The sequence below is a fragment of the Taudactylus pleione genome, unplaced genomic scaffold (genome assembly GCF_031769625.1).
Source record: "Taudactylus pleione unplaced genomic scaffold, aTauple2 ptg003137l, whole genome shotgun sequence".
NCBI classification, from domain to species: domain Eukaryota; kingdom Metazoa; phylum Chordata; class Amphibia; order Anura; family Myobatrachidae; genus Taudactylus; species Taudactylus pleione.
This window is the reverse complement of record NW_028287496.1, coordinates 4,534,407-4,561,013: the sequence shown is the minus strand read 5'-3', so window position 1 is coordinate 4,561,013 and position 26,607 is coordinate 4,534,407. Positions and strand designations below refer to the sequence as shown.

The 26,607-nt window shown below is 37.9% G+C and overlaps 1 protein-coding gene across 1 annotated transcript in view; it reads left to right on the top strand.

Annotated features, from left to right (window-relative positions):
* Positions 1-26,607, top strand: part of LOC148430841 (pancreatic triacylglycerol lipase-like) — a 168,975-nt gene that overhangs the window by 112,587 nt on the left and 29,781 nt on the right. Inside the window, exon 11 of the mRNA XM_088466432.1 lies at positions 1,105-1,223. Within this exon, the coding sequence (XP_088322558.1) occupies positions 1,105-1,223 (119 nt within the window). The remainder of the gene's footprint in view (positions 1-1,104; positions 1,224-26,607) is intronic.

Below are 26,607 nucleotides of genomic sequence, written 5' to 3'. Positions count from 1 at the left end.
CTCCAACGGCATGGTCACTCTCCTCCCAACTGCTGACAGTGCCGCAGGGAGAAGGACCGGAGCTAGCAGAGAAGGGAGAGAAGCCTCATGGCAGGCGAGAATTCCTCCACGCAGACATGCAATATCCCGCCCACTCCTGTAACTACCAATAGTTACAGCTAGATTACAGAGGGAGGGGTCCAGTCCAGGAAACATATTCCCCTCTCTCTGCCTCGCAGCCCAGCCCACCCTTGTCAGCCACTTAATTGGCGGCAAGGGATTGGCTGTAGCGGAGCGCGTCCCCGGGGACCCACTCATTTGTAAATAGTGAGTCCCCGGTCCTCAAAAGTGGGTTTATTATTTCTATTTTGCCTATTGCCTTCCTATCAGCAGATCAGTTATGGTGAAGAGTTCCCAGCAATGGTTACATATAGTGTTTTGGTGCATACACACGGTCAGATTTTTCTTCAGATCTGAACGATAATGATTTAAAAAATCATTCAATCGTTCATATCTGAAGGAAAATCTGACATATCTGACATGCCTGAACGATGAACGATGCGCGTTACCGATGGTCAGATAACGATATCTGACATCTGATGTGTTTGCAGTCAGATTTGGATGATTCCATTCATTTTACTGCAATCAAAAATCGTTCATAGTTCAAATCGTTCAGATAGTTCATCTGACAAATCTGACTGTGCGTATGCTCCATTAGATAGCAGCATGACCACCTCCAGTCGGGAAAGGATCCATTTTTTATATACTGTAGAATATCAGGTGTGTCTGATTCCATGTCATTAGAAGGAATACAATGGGAGACATACATTGAGGATACACATGGCCATAGAGAGCAATGGTGGGTCCAGGTGATGGGGGAGGTGTGGCCTATTGTGGGGACGGAGGTGTGGCCTATTGTGGGGATGGAGGTGTGGCCTATTGTGGGGATGGGGTCAAATCTTCTCATATATTAAATCTATTGTACAGACAAGGGGACAATTCTTATCCCTGACAGCTTAAGACAAGCTCGGGCCTAAGGTGATTAGTATCCATCCACCCCTCTCAGCGAGGATACACATATGTTTTCCTGACATTAACCCTTTGGTGTCTGGATCTTCTTTGCAGGAGCCGTGGTCTTTGGCTCATGTAACCACAGCAAGGCCGTCACGTATTACACGGAAAGCATCATAGACCCCAACAGCTTCATCAGCTACCCTTGCACTGACTGGAAAAGCTACAAAGCGGTGAGTCTCTGGCCCAAATGTAATAAAGTGCAAGATTTGCAAAGTATCACAATTTTACTGATTCAGAACTAAGGGCCTGATTCAGAGCCAGTCGCTATTTGCGCTCGCTCGTCCTGAAAATAGGGGTGGCTATTCAAATGAACCATTCGCTGTTTGCGGTCTGTTCTTGCCGCTAGGTCTGAACGAGCGAACAAAACTTGCGGTCGTTTTTTGGGAAACTACGCCCCCTGGCCGCTCGCATCCTACGTCATGTCCGCTATTTATTAGATTAATCGAGTACATCGAACAGGGTATGAGCTGCTCGCTATTCTTGTGGTTGGTTTTTGCTACCACAATTTTGCGAGCAGTTCTGGCTTAAAAAAAACCCAGTGACGTGGTCAATGACGCTGCTGTTTTAAATATGCACACCCATAAAACGCCCGTTTTGACCTTTAAGCACGCCTGCGATCGGATCTCCACTCCCCGTTTTCAAGCACCTTCCCCTGTTACCACCCACATACGCCTCATCCTGTCACTGAAATTATCAGGCATTCGCTATTTCGCGAGCACATGAATTTCGGCCGCACTGACTGGTTCGCGCATGCGTATATCGATCCGTACGCATGCGCAGTTTGGCAAACATCGCTCGGAGCGAACGAGCTGCCGCTTACGAGTGGCTCTGAATCAGGCCCTAAGATTTATACAAAACCAGATTGGTACAGAAAGGCCAATGTAACAAGATGGACTTCACCCAAAAAATGTGCTTTGATAAATTATTGCATGATAAATGTAATAATGTGGTATCAGTCAGATGTACTGTATTAAGCCAGGAATGAAGGTTTTTTTTTATAAAATGATTGCAATAAATATCTATTAGCAAAAACCTCTGTCTTGCAATTGAAATATACTGTAGTAGAAATGTTATATTTTCATATGTTGCAAAAACTTATCGGATTTTCTTGCTCCTCTTTCATAAGACGACAGCAGGAGAAGGGGTTCTGTGAGCCAACTCGTCTGTGAGAAAGGCTCCCATGGTTGAAAAGGCCTTCAATGTATGAGAAGGCCCCCATGGTTGAGAAGGTCTCCCATGTATGAGAAGACAGCCCATGTGTGCGAAGTCCTCCCATGTACAGTATGAGAGCCTCCCATGTGTGATTTTCTTGCTCCTCTTTCATATGACAACAGAGAAGACCTCACATGTATGACACGATCCCCCATGTATGACAAGACCTCCCATGTAGATCTTCCATGTATGAGAAGACTGCCCTTGTATGAGAAGGTCTCCCATGGTTAAAAAAGGCCTCCCATGTTTGAAAAGACCTATGTATAAGAACTCCCATGTATGAGAAGGCCTCCCATGGTTGAGAAAGCCTTTCATGTATGAGACAGCCTCTCATGTATGAGAGGACCTCCCATGTATGAGATGACCCATGTATGAGTAAACCTCACATGTATGAGAAGACTGCTCATGTATGAGAAGGCCTCCCATGTACAGTATCAGAAGGCCTCCCATGTGCAGTATCAGAAGACCTCCCAAGTATGAGACAGCCTCCTATGTATGAGAAATCTCACATGTATGAGAAGACTGCCCATGTTTGAGAAGGCCTCCCATATACAGTATCAGAAGGCCTCCCATGTAGGAGAAGACCTGCCATGTATGAGAAGGCCTCCCATGTATGAGAAGATCTCCCATGTATGAGATCTCCCATGTATGAGCAGACCACCCATGTATGCAAAGGCCTCTGATGTATGATTTTGAGAAAGCCTCTCTTGTATGATTTTCTTTCTCCTCTTTCATAAGACAATGGTAGGAGATGGAGATCTGAGAGCCCACTCATGTATGAGAAGGTATCACATGTATGAGAAGGCCTCCCATGTATAAGAAGGCCTCCCATGTATGAGAAGACCTCCAATGTATGAGAAGATCTCCCATGTATGAGAAGACTGCCCATGTATGCAAAGGCATCCCATGTACAGTATGAGAAGGCCTCCCATTCATGATTTTCTTGCTCCTCTTTCATAAGACGACAGTAGGAGAGGGAGACCTGAGAGCCCACAAATGAGAAGGTCTCCCATGTATGAGAAGGCCTCCCATGTTTAAAAAAGGCCTCCCATGTATGAGAAGACCTCACATGTATGAGACCTCCCATGTATGAGAAGGCCTCCCTTGGTTGAGAAGGCCTCCCATGGATGAGAAGGCCTCCCATGTATGAGAAGACCTCCAATGTATGAGAAGACCTCCCATGTATGAGAAAGACCGCCCTTGTACAATTCTCTTGCTCTTTTTTCATAAGATGACAGGAGTAGAGGGAGATATGAGAGCCCACTCATGTAAGAGAAGGCCTCCCATGGTTGACAAGGCCTCCCATGTATGAGAAGACCTCCCATGACTGAGAAGGCCTCCCATGGTTAGAAAAGGCCTCCCATTTATGAGACCTCCTTTGTATGAGAAGGCCTCAAATATATAAGAAGACTTCCCATGTATGAGAAGGCCTCCCATGTACAAGAAAGCCTCCCATGTACAGTATAAGAAGGCTTCTAATGTATGGGCAGACCTCCCATGTAAGAGAAGGCATCCCATGTATAAGAAGGCCTTTCATGTATGAGAAGGCCTCTCATGTATGAGAAGGCCTCCCATGTATGAGAAGGCCTCCCATATACAGGATGAGAAAGGCACACATGTATGAGAAGGCCTCCCATATACAGTATGAGAAGGCCTCCCATATACAATATGAGAAGACCTCCCATGTATGAGAAGGCCTCCCATGTACACTATGAGTAGACCTCCCATATAGAGTATGAGAAGACCTCTCATATACAGTATTAGAAGACCTCCCATGTACAGTATGAGAAGACCTCCCATGTATGAAAAGTTCTCTCATCTATGCAAAGGCAACAGTGACTAACGCCTTGGAAAGATGCCATTAGGTACCGGATCTTATCCCAGAATGCTTTGCTTTGCATTCCTGAACTTGGTTTATTCCACAATAAAGCAGCCCCATAGAAAACTTTTTTCTACTGAAATGTGGAGACTGCAGCAGATATAACACCCAGTAATGTAGACTATGCTGATCCCTTGTGCTGACACATGTCTGATCTGTATTGCAATCTCCCAGGGGCAGAACTATGGGAGACAATGGAGGTGCCTGCCGCCAGGCTCCAGCTCTGAAGGGGCACCTCCTCCATTGTCCGCAATGTATTCACCAATACTTAGAGCTGTAACTATGTACCGAAGTGTACCGTCACGGTCACCCAATACATGGCCCCCCTTCCCGGCACCTGAGAAGCCACCATACACTAGTGGAGAGCTCATGTCAAACCATTACCTGCTGCCTACATCTATCTATAGCCTGTCTGCATGCGAATTGCTACATTACAGTGTCAGCAGCTGTGACGGGAATCGGGGAGGCACAAAATTATAAACTGCCTCAGGGCGCCTGGGATGAATTTACGCCACTGCGGTCCCCCTAGATACTTACAGGGAGAACGTTGGATTAATGGACATGCTCCGCTTCTTCCCAGGACATGGACAATGCAACAGATTACAGGGTGTTGGTCTAAAAATTTGTAATAAGCAAACATGATAACCATTGTATCTCTAATGATCACCATTGCATCTCCAATGATCACCATTGTATCTCTAATGATCACCATTGCATCTCTTATGATCACCATTGCATCTCTAATGATCACCATTGTTTCTCTAATAATAACCAATGTATCTCTAATGATCACCATTGCATCTCTAATGATCACCATTGCATCTCTAATGATCACCATTGCATCTCTAATGATAACCATTGCATATCTAATGATCACTACTGTATCTCGAATGATCACAACTGTATCTCGAATGATCACCATTGCATCTCTAATGATCACCATTATATCTCTAATGATTACCATTGTATATCTAATGATCAACATTGCATCTCTTATGATCACCTTTGCATCTCTAATGATAACCATTGCATCTCTAATGATCACCATTGCATCTCTAATGATAACCACTGCATCTCTATTGATCACCACTGTATCTCTTATGACCACCACTGTATCTCTAGTGATCACCATTGTATCTCTAATGATCACCATTGTATCTCTAATGATCACCATTGTATATCTAATGATAACCATTGCAACTCTAATAATCACCATTGCATCTCTAATGATCACCATTGAATCTCTAATGATCACCATTTCATCTCTAATGATAACCATTGTATCTCCAATTATCACCATTGCATCTCTACGGATCAGCAATGCATCTCTAATGATCAGCATTGTATCTCTAATGCCAACCATTGTATCTCTAATGCCAACCATTGCATCTCTAATGATCACCATTGTATCTCTAATGATCACCATTGTATCTCAAATGATCACCATTGCATCTCTAATGATAACCATTGTATCTCTAAAGATCACCATTGCATCTCTAAAGGCCAACCATTGCATCTCTAATTATCACCATTGCATCTTTAATGATCACCATTATATCTCTAATGATCACCATTGTATCTCTAATGATCACCATTGCATCTCTAATGCCAACCATTGCTTCTCTAATGATCACCATTGCATCTCTAACGATCACTATTGCATCTCAAACGATCACCATTGCATCTCCAATGATCACCATTGCATCTCCAATGATCACCATTGCATCTCCAATGACCACAGTTGCATCTCTAATGATCATCGTTGCATCTCTAATGATCACCGTTGCATCTCTAATGATAACCATTGTATCTCTAATGATCACCATTGTATCTCTAATGATCACCATTACATCTCTAATGCCATCATTTGCATCTCTAATTATCACCATTGCATCTCTAATGATCACCATTATATCTCTAATGATCACCATTATATCTCTAATGATCACCATTGCATCTCTAATGATCACCATTGCATCTCTAATGATAACCATTGCATCTCTAATGATCACCACTGTATCTCTAATGATCACCATTGTATATCTAATGATAACCATTGCAACTCTAATGATCACCATTGCATCTCTAATGATCACCATTGCATCTCTAATGATCACCATTGCATCTCTAATGATAACCATTGTATCTCTAATTATCACCATTGCATCTCTACGGATCAGCATTGCATCTCTAATGATCAGCATTGTATCTCTAATGCCAACCATTGTATCTCTAATGCCAACCATTGCATCTCTAATGATCACCATTGTATCTCTAATGATCACCATTGTATCTCAAATGATCACCATTGCATCTCTAATGATAACCATTGTATATCTAATGATCACCATTGCATCTCTAAAGGCCAATCATTGCATCTCTAATTATCACCATTGCATCTTTAAGGATCACCATTATATCTCTAATGATCACCATTGTATCTCTAATGATCAGCATTGCATCTCTAGTGCCAACCATTGCATCTCTAATGATCACCATTGCATCTCTAATGATAACCATTGCATCTCTAACGATCACCATTGCATCTCTAACGATAACCTTTGCATCTATAATGATCACCATTTTATCTCCAATGATCACCATTGCATCTCCAATGATCACCGTTGCATCTCTAATGATCATCGTTGCATCTCTAATGATCACCGTTGCATCTCTAATGCCCACCTTTGCATCTCTAATGCCAAACATTGCATCTCTAATTATCACCATTGCATCTTTAATGATCACAATTATCTCTCTAATGATCATCATTGCATCTCTAATGATCACAATTGCATCTCTAATGCCTACCATTGCATCTATAATGATCACCATTGCATCTCTAATGTTGACCAGTGTATCTCTAATGATAACCATTGGATCTCCAATGATAACCATTGGATCTCTAATGATCACCATTATATCTCTAATGATCACCATTGTATCTCTAATGCCAACCATTGCATCTCTCATTATCACCATTGCATCTCTAATGATCACCATTGGATCTCTTTTGGTCACCATTGCATCTCTAATGATAACCATTGTATCTCTAATGATCATCATTGTATCTCTAATGATCACCATTGTATCTCTAATGATCATCATTGCATATCAAATGATCACCATTGTATCGCTAATGATCACCATTGTATCTCCAATGATCACTATTGAATCTCCAATGACCACCGTTGCATCTCTAATGATCATTGTTGCATCTCTAATGATCACCGTTGCATCTCTAATGATCACCATTATATCTCTAATGATCACAATTATATCTCTAATGATCACCATTGCATCTCTAATGATCAACATTGCATCTCTAATGATAACCATTGCATCTCTAATGATCACCACTGTATCTCTAATGATCACCACTGTATCTCTAGTGATCACCATTGTATCTCTAATGATCACCACTGTATCTCTAATGATCACCATTGTATATCTAATGATAACTATTGCAACTCTAATGATCACCATTGCATCTCTAATGATCACCATTGCATCTCTAATGATCTCCATTGCATCTCTAATGATAACCATTGTATCTCTAATTATCACCATTGCATCTCTACGGATCAGCATTGCATCTCTAATGATCAGCATTGTATCTCTAATGCCAACCATTGTATCTCTAATGCCAACCATTGCATCTCTAATGATAACCATTGTATCTCTAATGATCACCATTGCATCTCTAAAGGCCAACCATTGCATCTCTAATTATCACCATTGCATCTTTAATGATCACCATTATATCTCTAATGATCACCATTGTATCTCTAATGATCAGCATTGCATCTCTAGTGCCAACCATTGCATCTCTAATGATCACCATTGCATCTCTAATGATAACCATTGCATCTCTAACGATCACCATTGCATCTCTAACGATCACCATTGCATCTCCAATGATCAAACTTGCATCTCCAATGATCACCGTTGCATCTCTAATGATCACCGTTGCATCTCTACTGATCACCGTTGCATCTCTAATGCCCACCATTGCATCTCTAATGCCAAACATTGCATCTCTAATTATCACCATTGCATCTTTAATGATCACAATTATATCTCTAATGATCACCATTGCATCTCTAATGATCACCATTGCATCTCTAATGCCTACCATTGCATCTATAATGATCACCATTGCATCTCTAATGTTGACCATTGTATCTCTAATGATAACCATTGGATCTCCCATGATAACCATTGGATCTCTAATGATCACCATTATATCTCTAATGATCACCATTGTATCTCTAATGCCAACCATTGCATCTCTCATTATCACCATTGCATCTCTAATGATCACCATTGGATCTCTTTTGATCACCATTGCATCTCTAAAGATAACCATAGTATCTCTAATGATCATCATTGTATCTCTAATGATCACCATTACATCTCTAATGCCATCCTTTGCATCTCTCATTATCACCATTGCATCTCTAATGATCACCATTGCATCTCTAATGATCACCATTGCATCTCTAATGATAACCATTGTATCTCTAATGATCACCATTGTATCTCTAATGATCACCATTACATCTCTAATTGCGATCCTTTGCATCTCTAATTATCACCATTGCATCTCTAATGATCACCATTATATCTCAAATGATCACCTTTATATCTCTAATGATCACCATTGCATCTCTAATGATCACCATTGCATCTCTAATGATAACCATTGCATCTCTAATGTTCACCACTGTATCTCTAATTATCACCACTGTATCTCTAGTGAGCACCATTGTATCTCTAATGATCACCATTGTATATCTAATGATAACCATTGCAACTCTAATGATCACCATTGCATCTCTAATGATCACCATTGCATCTCTAATGATCACCATTGCATCTCTAATGATAACCATTGTATCTCTGATTATCACCATTGCATCTCTACGGATCAGAATTGCATCTCTAATGATCAGCATTGTATCTCTAATGCCAACCATTGTATCTCTAATGCCAACCATTGCATCTCTAATGATCACCATTGTATCTCTAATGATCACCATTGTATCTCAAATGATCACCATTGCATCTCTAATGATAACCATTGTATCTCTAATGATCACCATTGCATCTCTAAAGGCCAACCATTGCATCTCTAATTATCACCATTGCATCTTTAATTATCACCATTATATCTCTAATGATCACCATTGTATCTCTAATGATCAGCATTCCATCTCTAATGCCAACCATTGCATCTCTAATGATCAGCATTGCATCTCTAATGATAACCATTGCATCTCTAACGATCACCATTGAATCTCTAACGATAACCTTTGCATCTATAATGATCACCATTGTATCTCTAATGATAACCATTGCATCTCTAACGATCACTATTGCATCTCTAACGATCACCATTGCATCTCCAATGATCACCATTGCATCTCCAATGATCACCATTGCATCTCCAATGATCACCGTTGCATCTCTAATGATCATCGTTGCATCTCTAATGATCACCATTGCATCTCTAATGATCACCATTGGATCTCTTATGATCACCATTGCATCTCTTATGATAACCATTGTATCTCTAATGATCACCATTGTATCTCTAATGATCACTATTACATCTCTAATGCCATCCTTTGCATCTCTAATTATCACCATTGCATCTCTAATGATCACCATTATATCTCTAATGATCACCATTATATCTCAAATGATCAGCATAGCATCTCTAATGATCACCATTGCATCTCTAATGATCACCATTGCATCTCTACTGATCACCATAGCATCTCTAATGATAACCATTGCATCTCTAAGGATCACCATTGCATCTCTAATGATAACCATTGCATCTCTAATGATAACCATTGCATCTCGATGATCAACATTGTCTCTCTAATTATCACCATTGTATATCTTATGTTCACCATTGTATCTCTAATGATAACCATTGTATCTCTAATGATCACCAATATATCTCTAACGATCACCAATGTATCTCTAATGATCACCATTGTATCTCTAATGATCACCATTGTGTCTCTAATGATAACCATTGTATCTCTAATGATAACCATTCTATATCTAATGATCACCATTGCATCTCTAATGATCACCATTGCTTCTCTAATGATCACTATTGTATCTCTAAAGATGACCATTGCCTCTCTAATGATCACCTTTGCATCTCTAATGATCACCATTGTATCTCTAATGCCAACCATTGCATCTCTATTGCCAACCACTGCATCTCTAATGATCACCATTGCATCTCTACTGATCACCATTGCATCTCTACTGAACACCATTACATTTCTAACTATCACCATTCTATCTCTAACGATTACCAATGTATCTCTAACGATCACCTTTCTATCTCTAACGATCACCATTCTATCTCTAACAATCACCATTGCATCTCTAACGATCATCTATGCATTTCTAATGATCACCATTGCATCTCTATAGATCACCATTGCATCTTTAATGATCTCCATTGCATATCTAATGATCACCATTGCATCTCTAATGATCACCATTGCATCTCCAATGATCACCATTGCACCTCTAATGATCACCATTGCATCTCTAATGATCACCATTGCATCTCAATCGATCACCATTGCAACTCTAACGATCACCATTCCATCTCTAATGATCACCATTGCATCTCACATGATCACCATTGCATCTCTAATGATTACCATTGCATCACTAATGATCACCATTGCATCTGCAATGATCACCATTGCACCTCTAATGATCACCATTATATCTCTAATGATGACCATAGTATCTCTAATGATCACCATTGCATCTCTAATGCCAACCATTGCATCTTTAATGTTCACAATTGCATCTCTAATGATAACCATTGTATCTCTAATGATCACCATTGCATCTCGATGATCACCATTAAGTCTCTAATGATCACCATTGCATCTCTAATGATAAACTTTGGATCTCTAATTATCACCATTGGATCTCTAATGATCACTATTGCATCTCTAATGATCACCATTGTATCTCTAATGATCACCATTGTATCTCTAATGATCATCATTGCATCTCAAATGATCACCATTGTATCTCTAATGTTCACCATTGTATCTCTAATGTTAATCAATGCATCTACAATGATCACCATTGCATCTCTAATGATCACCATTGCATCTCTAATGATCACCATTGCATCTCTAATACCAACCATTGCATCTCTAATTATCACCATTGCATCTCTAGTGATCACCATTATATCTCTAATGATTATCGTGGCATCTCTATTGATCACCATTGCATCTCTAATGCCAACCATTGCATCTCTAATGATCACCATTGTATCTCTAATGATCACCATTGTATCTCTAATGATAATCATTGCATCTCCAATGATCACCATTGTATCTCTTATGATCACCATTGCATCTCTAATGCAAACCACTGCATCTCTAATGCCAACCGTTGCATCTCTAATTATCACCATTGTATCTCTAAAGATCACCATTATATCTCTAATGATTATCATGGCATCTCTAAGGATCACCATTGCATCTCTAATGCCAACCATTGCATCTCTCATTATCACCATTGCATTTCTAATGATCACCATTGCATCTCCAATGATCACCATTGTATCTCTTATGATAACCATTGCATCTCTAATGCCATCCACTGCGTGTCTAATGATCACCATTGCATCTCTAAAGATCACCATTGCATATCTAATGCCAACCATTGCATCTCTCATTATCACCATTGCATCTCCAATGATCACCATTGTATCTCTTATGATCACCATTGCATCTCTAATGCCAACCACTGCATCTCTAATGCCAACCGTTGCATCTCTAATTATCACCATTGTATCTCTAATGATAACCATTGTATCTCTAATGATCACCAATATATCTCTAACGATCACCAATGTATCTCTAATGATCACCATTGTATCTCTAATGATCACCATTGTGTCTCTAATGATAACCATTGTATCTCTAATGATAACCATTCTATATCTAATGATCACCATTGCATCTCTAATGATCACCATTGCTTCTCTAATGATCACTATTGTATCTCTAAAGATGACCATTGCCTCTCTAATGATCACCTTTGCATCTCTAATGATCACCATTGTATCTCTAATGCCAACCATTGCATCTCTATTGCCAACCACTGCATCTCTAATGATCACCATTGCATCTCTACTGATCACCATTGCATCTCTACTGAACACCATTACATTTCTAACTATCACCATTCTATCTCTAACGATTACCAATGTATCTCTAACGATCACCTTTCTATCTCTAACGATCACCATTCTATCTCTAACAATCACCATTGCATCTCTAACGATCACCTATGCATTTCTAATGATCACCATTGCATCTCTATAGATCACCATTGCATCTTTAATGATCTCCATTGCATATCTAATGATCACCATTGCATCTCTAATGATCACCATTGCATCTCCAATGATCACCATTGCACCTCTAATGATCACCATTGCATCTCTAATGATCACCATTGCATCTCAATCGATCACCATTGCAACTCTAACGATCACCATTCCATCTCTAATGATCACCATTGCATCTCACATGATCACCATTGCATCTCTAATGATTACCATTGCATCACTAATGATCACCATTGCATCTGCAATGATCACCATTGCACCTCTAATGATCACCATTATATCTCTAATGATGACCATAGTATCTCTAATGATCACCATTGCATCTCTAATGCCAACCATTGCATCTTTAATGTTCACAATTGCATCTCTAATGATAACCATTGTATCTCTAATGATCACCATTGCATCTCGATGATCACCATTAAGTCTCTAATGATCACCATTGCATCTCTAATGATAAACTTTGGATCTCTAATTATCACCATTGGATCTCTAATGATCACTATTGCATCTCTAATGATCACCATTGTATCTCTAATGATCACCATTGTATCTCTAATGATCATCATTGCATCTCAAATGATCACCATTGTATCTCTAATGTTCACCATTGTATCTCTAATGTTAATCAATGCATCTACAATGATCACCATTGCATCTCTAATGATCACCATTGCATCTCTAATGATCACCATTGCATCTCTAATACCAACCATTGCATCTCTAATTATCACCATTGCATCTCTAGTGATCACCATTATATCTCTAATGATTATCGTGGCATCTCTATTGATCACCATTGCATCTCTAATGCCAACCATTGCATCTCTAATGATCACCATTGTATCTCTAATGATCACCATTGTATCTCTAATGATAATCATTGCATCTCCAATGATCACCATTGTATCTCTTATGATCACCATTGCATCTCTAATGCAAACCACTGCATCTCTAATGCCAACCGTTGCATCTCTAATTATCACCATTGTATCTCTAAAGATCACCATTATATCTCTAATGATTATCATGGCATCTCTAAGGATCACCATTGCATCTCTAATGCCAACCATTGCATCTCTCATTATCACCATTGCATTTCTAATGATCACCATTGCATCTCCAATGATCACCATTGTATCTCTTATGATAACCATTGCATCTCTAATGCCATCCACTGCGTGTCTAATGATCACCATTGCATCTCTAAAGATCACCATTGCATATCTAATGCCAACCATTGCATCTCTCATTATCACCATTGCATCTCCAATGATCACCATTGTATCTCTTATGATCACCATTGCATCTCTAATGCCAACCACTGCATCTCTAATGCCAACCGTTGCATCTCTAATTATCACCATTGTATCTCTAAAGATCACCATTATATCTCTAATGATTATCATGGCATCTCTAAGGATCACCATTGCATCTCTAATGCCAACCATTGCATCTCTCATTATCACCATTGCATCTCTAATGATCACCATTGCATCTCCAATGATCACCATTGTATCTCTTATGATAACCATTGCATCTCTAATGCCATCCACTGCGTCTCTAATGATCACCATTGCATCTCTAAAGATCACCATTGCATATCTAATGATCACCATTATATCTCTAATGATCACCATTGTATCGCTAATGATCACCATTGCATCTCTAATGCCAACTATTGCATCTCTAGTTATCACTTTTCCATCTCTAATGATCACCATTGCATCTCAAATGATCACCATTGCATGTCTAATAATAACCATTGTATATCTAATGATAACCATTGCATCTCTAATGATCAGCATTGTATCTCTAATGATAATCACTGTATCTCTAATGGTCACCATTGCATCTCTAATGCCAAACTTTGCTTCTCTAATGATCACCATTGCATCTCTAATGATCACCATTGCATCTCTAATGATAACCATTATATCTCTACTGATCACCGTTATATCTGTGATGATCACCATTGCATCTCTAATGATCACCATTGCATCTCTAATGATCACCAATGCATCTCTACTGATCACCATAGCATCTCTAATGATAACCATTGCATCTCTAAGGATCACCATTGCATCTCTAATGATAACCATTGCATCTCGATGATCAACATTGTATCTCTAATTATCACCATTGTATCTCTTATGTTCACCATTTTATCTCTAATGATAACCATTGTATCTCTAATGATCACCAATGTATCTCTAATGATCACCATTGTATCTCTAATGATCACCACTGTATCTCTAATGATAACCATTGTATCTCTAATGATAACCATTCTAAATCTAATGATCACCATTGCATCTCTAATGATCACCATTGCTTCTCTAATGATCACTATTGTATCTCTAAAGATCACCATTGCATCTCTAATGATCACCATTGCATCTCTAATGATCACCATTGTATCTCTAATGCCATCCATTGCATCTCTATTGCCAACCACTGCATCTCTAATGATCTCCATTGCATCTCTACTGATCACCATTGCATCTCTACTGAACACCATTACATCTCTAACTATCACCATTCTATGTCTAACGATCACCAATGTATCTCTAACGATCACCTATCTATCTCTAACGATCACCATTCTATCTCTAACGATCACCATTGTATCTCTTAGGATAACCATTGCATCTCTAATGCCAACCACTGCGTCTCTAATGATCACCATTGCATCTCTAAAGATCACCATTGCATCTCTAATGATCACCATTATATCTCTAATGATCACCATTGTATCTCTAATGATCACCATTGCATCTCTAATGCCAACTATTGCATCTCTAATTATCACCATTGCATCTCTAATGATCACCATTGCATCTCAAATGATCACCATTGCATGTCTAATGATAACCATTGTATATCTAATGATAACCATTGCATCTCTAATGATCACCATTGTATCTCTAATGATAACCATTGTATCTCTAATGATCACCATTGCTTCTCTAATGCCAAACTTTGCGTCTCTAATGATCACGATTGCATCTCTAATGATCACCATTGCATCTCTAATGATCACCATTGTATCTCTTATGATCACCATAGCATCTCTAATGATCACCATTGCATCTCTAAGGATCACCATTGTATCTATAATGATCAGCATTGCATCTCTAATGATAACCATTGCATCTCGATGATCATAATTGTATCTCTAAGGATCAACATTCTATCTCTAATGATAACCATTGTATCTCTAATGATCACCAATGTATCTCTAATGATCACCATTGTATATCTAATGATCACCACAGTATCTCTAATGATCACCATTGCATCTCTAATGATAACCATTGGATCTCTAATGATCACCATTGCATATCTAATGATAACCATTGTATCTCTAATGATCACCATTGTATCTCTAATGATCACCATTACATCTCTAATGCCATCCTTTGCATCTCTCATTATCACAATTGCATCTCTAATGATCACCATTGCATCTCTAATGATCACCATTGCATCTCTAATGATAACCATTGTATCTCTAATGATCACCATTGTATCTCTAATGATCACCATTACATCTCTAATGCCATCCTTTGCATCTCTAATTATCACCATTGCATCTCTAATGATCACCATTATATCTCTAATGATCAACATTGCATCTCTAATGATCACCATTGCATCTCTAATGATAACCATTGCATCTCTAATGTTCACCACTGTATCTCTAATTATCACCACTGTATCTCTAGTGATCACCATTGTATCTCTAATGATCACCATTGTATCTCTAATGATCACCATTGTATATCTAATGATAACCATTGCAACTCTAATGATCACCATTGCATCTCTAATGATCACCATTGCATCTCTAATGATCACCATTGCATCTCTAATGATAACCATTGTATCGCTGATTATCACCATTGCATCTCTACGGATCAGAATTGCATCTCTAATGATCAGCATTGTATCTCTAATGCCAACCATTGTATCTCTAATGCTATCCATTGCATCTCTAATGATCACCATTGTATCTCTAATGATCACCATTGCATCTCTAATGATCACCATTGTATCTCTAATGATCACCATTGCATCTCTAAAGGCCAACCATTGCATCTCTAATTATCACCATTGCATCTTTAATGATCACCATTATATCTCTAATGATCACCATTGTATCTCTAATGATCAGCATTGCATCTCTAATGCCAACCATTGCATCTCTAATGATCACCATTGCATCTCTAATGATAACCATTGCATCTCTAACGATCACCATTGCATCTCTAACGATAACCATTGCATCTATAATGATCACCATTGCATCTCTAACGATCACTATTGCATCTCTAACGATCACCATTGCATCTCCAATGATCACCATTGCATCTCCAATGATCACCATTGCATCTCCAATGATCACCGTTGCATCTCTAATGATCATCGTTGCATCTCTAATGATCACCGTTGCATCTCTAATGCCCACCATTGCATCTCTAATGCCAAACATTGCATCTCTAATTATCACCATTGCATCTTTAGTCATCACCATTATATCTCTAATGATCACCATTGTATCTCTAATGATGACCATTGCATCTCGATGATCATAATTGTATCTCTAATGATCACCATTCTATCTCTAATGATAACCATTGTATCTCTAATGATCACCAATGTATCTCTAATGATCACCATTGTATATCTAATGATGACCACTGTATCTCTAATGATCACCATTGCATCTCTAATGATAACCATTGGATCTCTTATCATCACCATTTCATCTCTAATGATAACCATTGTATCTCTAATGATCACCATTACATCTCTAATGCCATCCTTTGCATCTCTCATTATCACCATTGCATCTCTAATGATCACCATTGCATCTCTAATGATCACCATTGCATCTCTAATGATAACCAATGTATCTCTAATGATCACCATTGTATCTCTAATGATCACCATTACATCTCTAATGCCATCCTTTGCATCTCTAATTATCACCATTGCATCTCTAATGATCACCATTATATCTCTAATGATCACCATTGCATCTCTAATGATCACCATTGCATCTCAAATGATAACCATTATATCTCTAATGATCACCATTGCATCTCTAATGATCACCATTGCATCTCAAATGATAACCATTGCAACTCTAATGTTCACCACTGTATCTCTAATTATCACCACTGTATCTCTAGTGATCACCATTGTATCTCTAATGATCACCATTGTATCTCTAATGATCACCATTGTATATCTAATGATAACCATTGCAACTCTAATGATCACCATTGCATCTCTAATGATCACCATTGCATCTCTAATCATCACCATTGCATCTCTAATGATAACCATTGTTTCGCTGATTATCACCATTGCATCTCTACGGATCAGAATTGCATCTCTAATGATCAGCATTATTTCTCTAATGCCAACCATTGTATCTCTAATGCCAACCATTGCATCTCTAATGATCACCATTGTATCTCTAATGATCACCATTGCATCTCTAATGATAACCATTGTATCTCTAATGATCACCATTGCATCTCTAAAGGCCAACCATTGCATCTCTAATTATCACCATTGCATCTTTAATGATCACCATTATATCTCTAATGATCACCATTGTATCTCTAATGATCAGCATTGCATCTCTAATGCCAACCATTGCATCTCTAATGATCACCATTGCATCTCTAATGATAACCATTGCATCTCTAACGATCACCATTGCATCTCTAACGATAACCTTTGCATCTATAATGATCACCATTGTATCTCTAATGATCAGCATTGCATCTCTAATGATAACCATTGCATCTCGATGATCATAATTGTATCTCTAATGATCACCATTCTATATCTAATGATAACCATTGTATCTCTAATGATCACCATTGTATCTCTAATGATCACCATTGTATATCTAATGATCACCACTGTATCTCTAATGATCACCATTGCATCTCTAATGATAACCATTGGATCTCTTATGATCACCATTGCATCTCCAATGATCACCATTGCATCTCTAATGATCATCGTTGCATCTCTAATGATCACCGTTGCATCTGTATTGCCCACCATTGCATCTCTAATGCCAAACATTGCATCTCTAATTATCACCATTGCATCTTTAATCATCACCATTATATCTCTAATGATCACCATTGTATCTCTTATGATCACCATTGCATCTCTAATGCCAACCATTGCATCTCTAATGATCAACATTGCATCTCTAATGATAACCATTGTATCTCTAATGATAACCATTGGATCTCCAAAGATAACCATTGGATCTCTAATGATCACCATTATATATCTAATGATCACCGTTGTATCTCTAATGCCAAAATTTGCATCTCTCATTATCACCATTGCATCTCTAATGATCACCATTGGATCTCTTATGATTACCATTGCATCTCTAATGATAACCATTGTATCTCTAATGATCACCATTGTATCTCTAATGATCACCATTACATCTCTAATGCCATCCTTTGCATCACTAATTATCACCATTGCATCTCTAATGATCACCATTATATCTCTAATGATCACCATTATATCTCAAATGATCAGCATAGCATCTCTAATGATCACCATTGCATCTCTAATGATCACCATTGCATCTCTACTGATCACCATAGCATCTCTAATGATAACCATTGCATCTCTAAGGATCACCATTGCATCTCTAATGATAACCATTGCATCTCTAATGATAACCATTGCATCTCGATGATCAACATTGTCTCTCTAATTATCACCATTGTATCTCTATTGTTCACCATTGTATCTCTAATGAAAACCATTGTATCTCTAATGATCACCAATGTATCTCCAATGATCACCAATGTATCTCTAATGATCACCATTGTACCTCTAATGATCACCATTGTGTCTCTAATGATATCCATTGTATCTCTAATGATAACCATTCTATATCTAATGATCACCATTGCATCTCTAATGATCACCATTGCTTCTCTAATGATCACTATTGTATCTCTAAAGATGACCATTGCATCTCTAATGATCACCTTTGCATCTCTAATGATCACCATTGTATCTCTAATGCCAACCATTGCATCTCTATTGCCAACCACTGCATCTCTAATGATCACCATTGCATCTCTACTGATCACCATTGCATCTCTACTGAACACCATTACATCTCTAACTATCACCATTCTATCTCTAACGATTATCAATGTATCTCTAACGATCACCTTTCTATCTCTAACGATCACCAATCTATCTCTAACGATTACCATTGCATCTCTAACGATCACCTATGCATTTCTAATGATCACCATTGCATCTCTATAGATCACCATTGCATCTTTAATGATCTCCATTGCATATCTAATGATCACCATTGCATCTCTAATGATCACCATTGCATCGCTAATGATCACCATTGCATCTCCAATGATCACCATTGCACCTCTAATGATCACCATTGCATCTCTAATGATCACCATTGCATCTCTATCGATCACCATTGCAACTCTAACGATCACCATTGCATATCTAATGATCACCATTACATCTCAAATAATCACCATTGCATCTCTAATGATTACCATTCCATCGCTAATGATCACCATTGTATCTCCAATGATCACAATTGCACCTCTAATTATCACCATTATATCTCTAATGATGACCATTGTATCTCTAATGATCACCATTGCATCTCTAATGCCAACCATTGCATCTTTAATGATCACAAATGCATCTCTAATGATAACCATTGTATCTCCAAGGATCAACATTGTATCTCTAATGATCACCATTGCATCTTGATGATCACCATTAAGTCTCTAATGATCACCATTGCATCTCTAATGATAAACTTTGGATCTCTAATTATCACCACTGGATCTCTAATGTTCACCATTGCATCTCTAATGATCACCATTGTATCTCTAAAGATCACCATTGTATCTCTAATGATAATCATTGCATCTCCAATGATTACCATTGTATCTCTTATGATCACCATTGCATCTCTAATGCCAACCACTGCATCTCTAATGCCAACCGTTGCATCTCTAATTATCACCATTGTATCTCTATTGATTATCGTTGCATCTCTATTGATCACCATTGCATCTCTAATGCCAACCATTGCATCTCTAATGATCACCATTGTATCTCTAATGATCACCATTGTATCTCTAATGATAATCATTGCATCTCCAATGATTACCATTGTATTTCTTATGATCACCATTGCATCTCTAATGCCAACCACTGCATCTCTAATGCCAACCGTTGCATCTCTAATTATCACCATTGTATCTCTAATGATCACCATTATATCTCTAATGATTATCATGGCATCTCTAAGGATCACCATTGCATCTCTAATGCCAACCATTGCATCTCTCATTATCACCATAGCATCTCTAATGATAACCATTGCATCTCTAAGGAACACCATTGCATCTCTAATGATAACCATTGCATCTCTAATGATAACCATTGCATCTCGATGATCAACATTGTATCTCTAATTATCACCATTGTATTTCTTATGTTCACCATTTTATATCTAATGATAACCATTGTATCTCTAATGATCACCAATGTATCTCTAATGATCACCATTGTATCTCTAATGATCACCACTGTATCTCTAATGATAACCATTGTATCTCTAATGAAAACCATTCTATATCTAATGATCACCATTGCATCTCTAATGATCACCATTGCTTCTCTAATGATCACTATTGTATCTCTAAGGATCACCATTGCATCTCTAATGATAACCATTGCATCTCTAATGATAACCATTGCATCTCGATGATCAACATTGTATCTCTAATTATCACCATTGTATTTCTTATGTTCACCATTTTATCTCTAATGATAACCATTGGATCTCTAATGATCACCATTACATCTCTAATGCCATCCTTTGCATCACTAATTATCACCATTGCATCTCTAATGATCACCATTATATCTCTAATGATCACCATTATATCTCAAATGATCAGCATAGCATCTCTAATGATCACCATTGCATCTCTAATGATCACCATTGCATCTCTACTGATCACCATAGCATCTCCAATGATAACCATTGCATCTCTAAGGATCACCATTGCATCTCTAATGATAACCATTGCATCTCGATGATCAACATTGTCTCTCTAATTATCACCATTGTATCTCTTATGTTCACCATTGTATCTCTAATGATAACCATTGTATCTCTAATGATCACCAATGTATCTCCAATGATCACCAATGTATCTCTAATGATCACCATTGTACCTCTAATGATCACCATTGTGTCTCTAATGATATCCATTGTATCTCAAATGATAACCATTCTATATCTAATGATCACCATTGCATCTCTAATGATCACCATTGCTTCTCTAATGATCACTATTGTATCTCTAAAGATGACCATTGCATCTGTAATGATCACCTTTGCATCTCTAATGATCACCATTGTATCTCTAATGCCAACCATTGCATCTCTATTGCCAACCACTGCATCTCTAATGATCACCATTGCATCTCTACTGATCACCATTGCATCTCTACTGAACACCATTACATCTCTAACTATCACCATTCTATCTCTAACGATTACCAATGTATCTCTAACGATCACCTTACTATCTCTAACGATCACCATTCTATCTCTAACGATCACCATTGCATCTCTAACGATCACCTATGCATTTCTAATGATCACCATTGCATCTCTATAGATCACCATTGCATCTTTAATGATCTCCAATGCATATCTAATGATCACCATTGCATCTCTAATGATCACCATTGCATCGCTAATGATCACCATTGCATCTCCAATGATCACCATTGCACCTCTAATGATCACCATTGCATCTCTAATGATCACCATTGCATCTCTATCGATCACCATTGCAACTCTAACGATCACCATTGCATCTCTAATGATCACCATTGCATCTCAAATGATCACCAGTGCATCTCTAATGATTACCATTCCATCGCTAATGATCACCATTGTATCTCCAATGATCACAATTGCACCTCTAATTATCACCATTATATCTCTAATGATGACCATTGTATCTCTAATGATCACCATTGCATCTCTAATGCCAACCATTGCATCTTTAATGATCACAAATGCATCTCTAATGATAACCATTGTATCTCTAAGGATCAACATTGTATCTCTAATGATCACCATTGCATCTCGATGATCACCATTAAGTCTCTAATGATCACCATTGCATCTCTAATGATAAACTTTGGATCTCTAATTATCACCATTGGATCTCTAATGTTCACCATTGCATCTCTAATGATCACCATTGTATCTCTAAAGATCACCATTGTATCTCTAATGATAATCATTGCATCTCCAATGATTACCATTGTATCTCTTATGATCACCATTGCATCTCTAATGCCAACCACTGCATCTCTAATGCCAACCGTTGCATCTCTAATTATCACCATTGTATCTCTATTGATTATCGTGGCATCTCTATTGATCACCATTGCATCTCTAATGCCAACCATTGCATCTCTAATGATCACCATTGTATCTCTAATGATTACCATTGTATCTCTAATGATAATCATTGCATCTCCAATGATTACCATTGTATTTCTTATGATCACCATTGCATCTCTAATGCCAACCACTGCATCTCTAATGCCAACCGTTGCATCTCTAATTATCACCATTGTATCTCTAATGATCACCATTATATCTCTAATGATTATCATGGCATCTCTAAGGATCACCATTGCATCTCTAATGCCAACCATTGCATCTCTCATTATCACCATAGCATCTCTAATGATAACCATTGCATCTCTAAGGATCACCATTGCATCTCTAAAGATAACCATTGCATCTCTAATGATAACCATTGCATCTCGATGATCAACATTGTATCTCTAATTATCACCATTGTATTTCTTATGTTCACCATTTTATCTCTAATGATAACCATTGTATCTCTAATGATCACCAACGTATCTCTAATGATCACCATTGTATCTCTAATGATCACCACTGTATCTCTAATGATAACCATTGTATCTCTAATGATAACCATTCTATATCTAATGATCACCATTGCATCTGTAATGATCACCATTGCTTCTCTAATGATCACTATTGTATCTCTAAAGATCACCATTGCATCTCTAATGATCACCATTGCATCTCTAATGATCACCATTGTATCTCTAATGCCAACCATTGCATCTCTATTGCCAACCACTGCATCTCTAATGATCTACATTGCATCTCTACTGATCAACATTGCATCTCTACTGAACACCATTACATCTCTAACTATCACCATTCTATCCCTAACGATCACCAATGTATCTCTAACGATCACCTTTCTATCTCTAACGATCACCATTGTATCTCTAACGATCACCTATGCATTTCTAATGATCAACATTGCACCTCTATAGATCACTATTGCATCTTTAATGATCTCCATTGCATATCTTATGATCACCATTGCATCTCTAATGATCACCATTGCATCGCTAATGATCACCATTGCATCTCCAATGATCACCATTGCACCTCTAATGATCACCATTGCATCTCTAACGATCACCATTGCCTCTCTATCAATCACCATTGCAACTCTAACAATCACCATTGCATCTCTAATGATCACCATTGCATCTCAAATGATCACCATTGCATCTCTAATGATTACCATAGCATCGCTAATGATCACCATTGTATCTCCAATGATCACAATTGCACCTCTAATTATCACCATTATTTCTCTAATGATGACCATTGTATCTCTAATGATCACCATTGCATCTCTAATGCCAACCATTGCATCTTTAATGATCACAAATGCATCTCTAATGATAACCATTGTATCTCTAAGGATCAACATTGTATCTCTAATGATCACCATTGCATCTCGATGATCACCATTAAGTCTCTAATGATCACCATTGCATCTCTATGATAAACTTTGGATCTCTAATTATCACCATTGGATCTCTAATGATCACCATTGCATCTCTAATGATCACCATTGTATCTCTAATTATCACCATTGTAACTCTAATGATAATCATTGCATCTCCAATGATTACCATTGTTTCTCTTATGATCACCATTGCATCTATAAATCCAACCACTGCATCTCTAATGCCAACCGTTGCATCTCTAATTATCACCATTGTATCTCTAATGATTATTGTGGCATCTCTATTGATCACCATTGCATCTCTAATGCCAACCATTGCATCTCTAATGATCACCATTGTATCTCTAATGATCACCATTGTATCTCTAATGATAATCATTGCATCTCCAATGATTACCATTGTATTTCTTATGATCACCATTGCATCTCTAATGCCAACCACTGCATCTCTAATGCCAACCGTTGCATCTCTAATTATCACCATTGTATCTCTAATGATCACCATTATATCTCTAATGATTATCATGGCATCTCTAAGGATCACCATTGCATCTCTAATGCCAACCATTGCATCTCTAATGCCAACCATTGCATCTCTAGTGATCACCATGATATCTTTAATGATTATCGTGGCATCTCTATTGATCACCATTGCATCTCTAATGCCAACCATTGCATCTCTAATGATCACCATTGTATCTCTAATGATCACCATTGTATCTCTAATGATCACCATTGTATATCTAATGATAACCATTGCAACTCTAATGATCACCATTGCATCTCTAATAATCACCATTGCATCTCTAATCATCACCATTGCATCTCTAATGATAACCATTGTATCGCTGATTATCACCATTGCATCTCTACGGATCAGAATTGCATCTCTAATGATCAGCATTGTATCTCTAATGCCAACCATTGTATCTCTAATGCCAACCATTGCATCTCTAATGATCACCATTGCATCTCTAAAGGCCAACCATTGCATCTCTAATTATCACCATTGCATCTTTAATGATCACCATTATATCTCTAATGATCACCATTGTATCTCTAATGATCAGAATTGCATCTCTAATGCCAACCATTGCATCTCTAATGATCACCATTGCATCTCTAATGATAACCATTGCATCTCTAACGATCACCATTGCATCTCTAACGATAACCTTTGCATCTATAATGATCACCATTGTATCTCTAATGATCAGCATTGCATCTCTAATGATAACCATTGCATCTCGATGATCATAATTGTATCTCTAATGATCACCATTCTATCTCTAATGATCACCATTGTATCTCTAATGATCACCATTGTATCTCTAATGATCACCATTGTATATCTAATGATAACCACTGTATCTCTAATGATCACCATTGCATCTCTAATGATCACCATTGGATCTCTTATGATCACCATTGCATCTCCAATGATCACCATTGCATCTCTAATGATCATCATTGCATCTCTAATGATCACCGTTGCATCTGTAATGCCCACCATTGCATCTCTAATGCCAAACATTGCATATCTAATTATCACCATTGCATCTTTAATCATCACCATTATATCTCTAATGATCACCATTGTATCTCTAATGATCACCATTGCATCTCTAATGCCAACCATTGCATCTCTAATGATCAACATTGCATCTCTAATGATAACCATTGTATCTCTAATGATAACCATTGGATCTCCAATGATAACCATTGGATCTCTAATGATCACCATTATATCTCTAATGATCACCGTTGTATCTCTAATGCCAACCATTGCATCTCTCATTATCACCATTGCATCTCTAATGATCACCATTGGATCTCTTATGATTACCATTGCATCTCTAATGATAACCATTGTATCTCTAATGATCACCATTGTATCTCTAATGATCACCATTACATCTCTAATGCCATCCTTTGCATCACTAATTATCACCATTGCATCTCTAATGATCACCATTATATCTCTAATGATCACCATTATATCTCAAATGATCAGCATAGCATCTCTAATGATCACCATTGCATCTCTAATGATCACCATTGCATCTATACTGATCACCATAGCA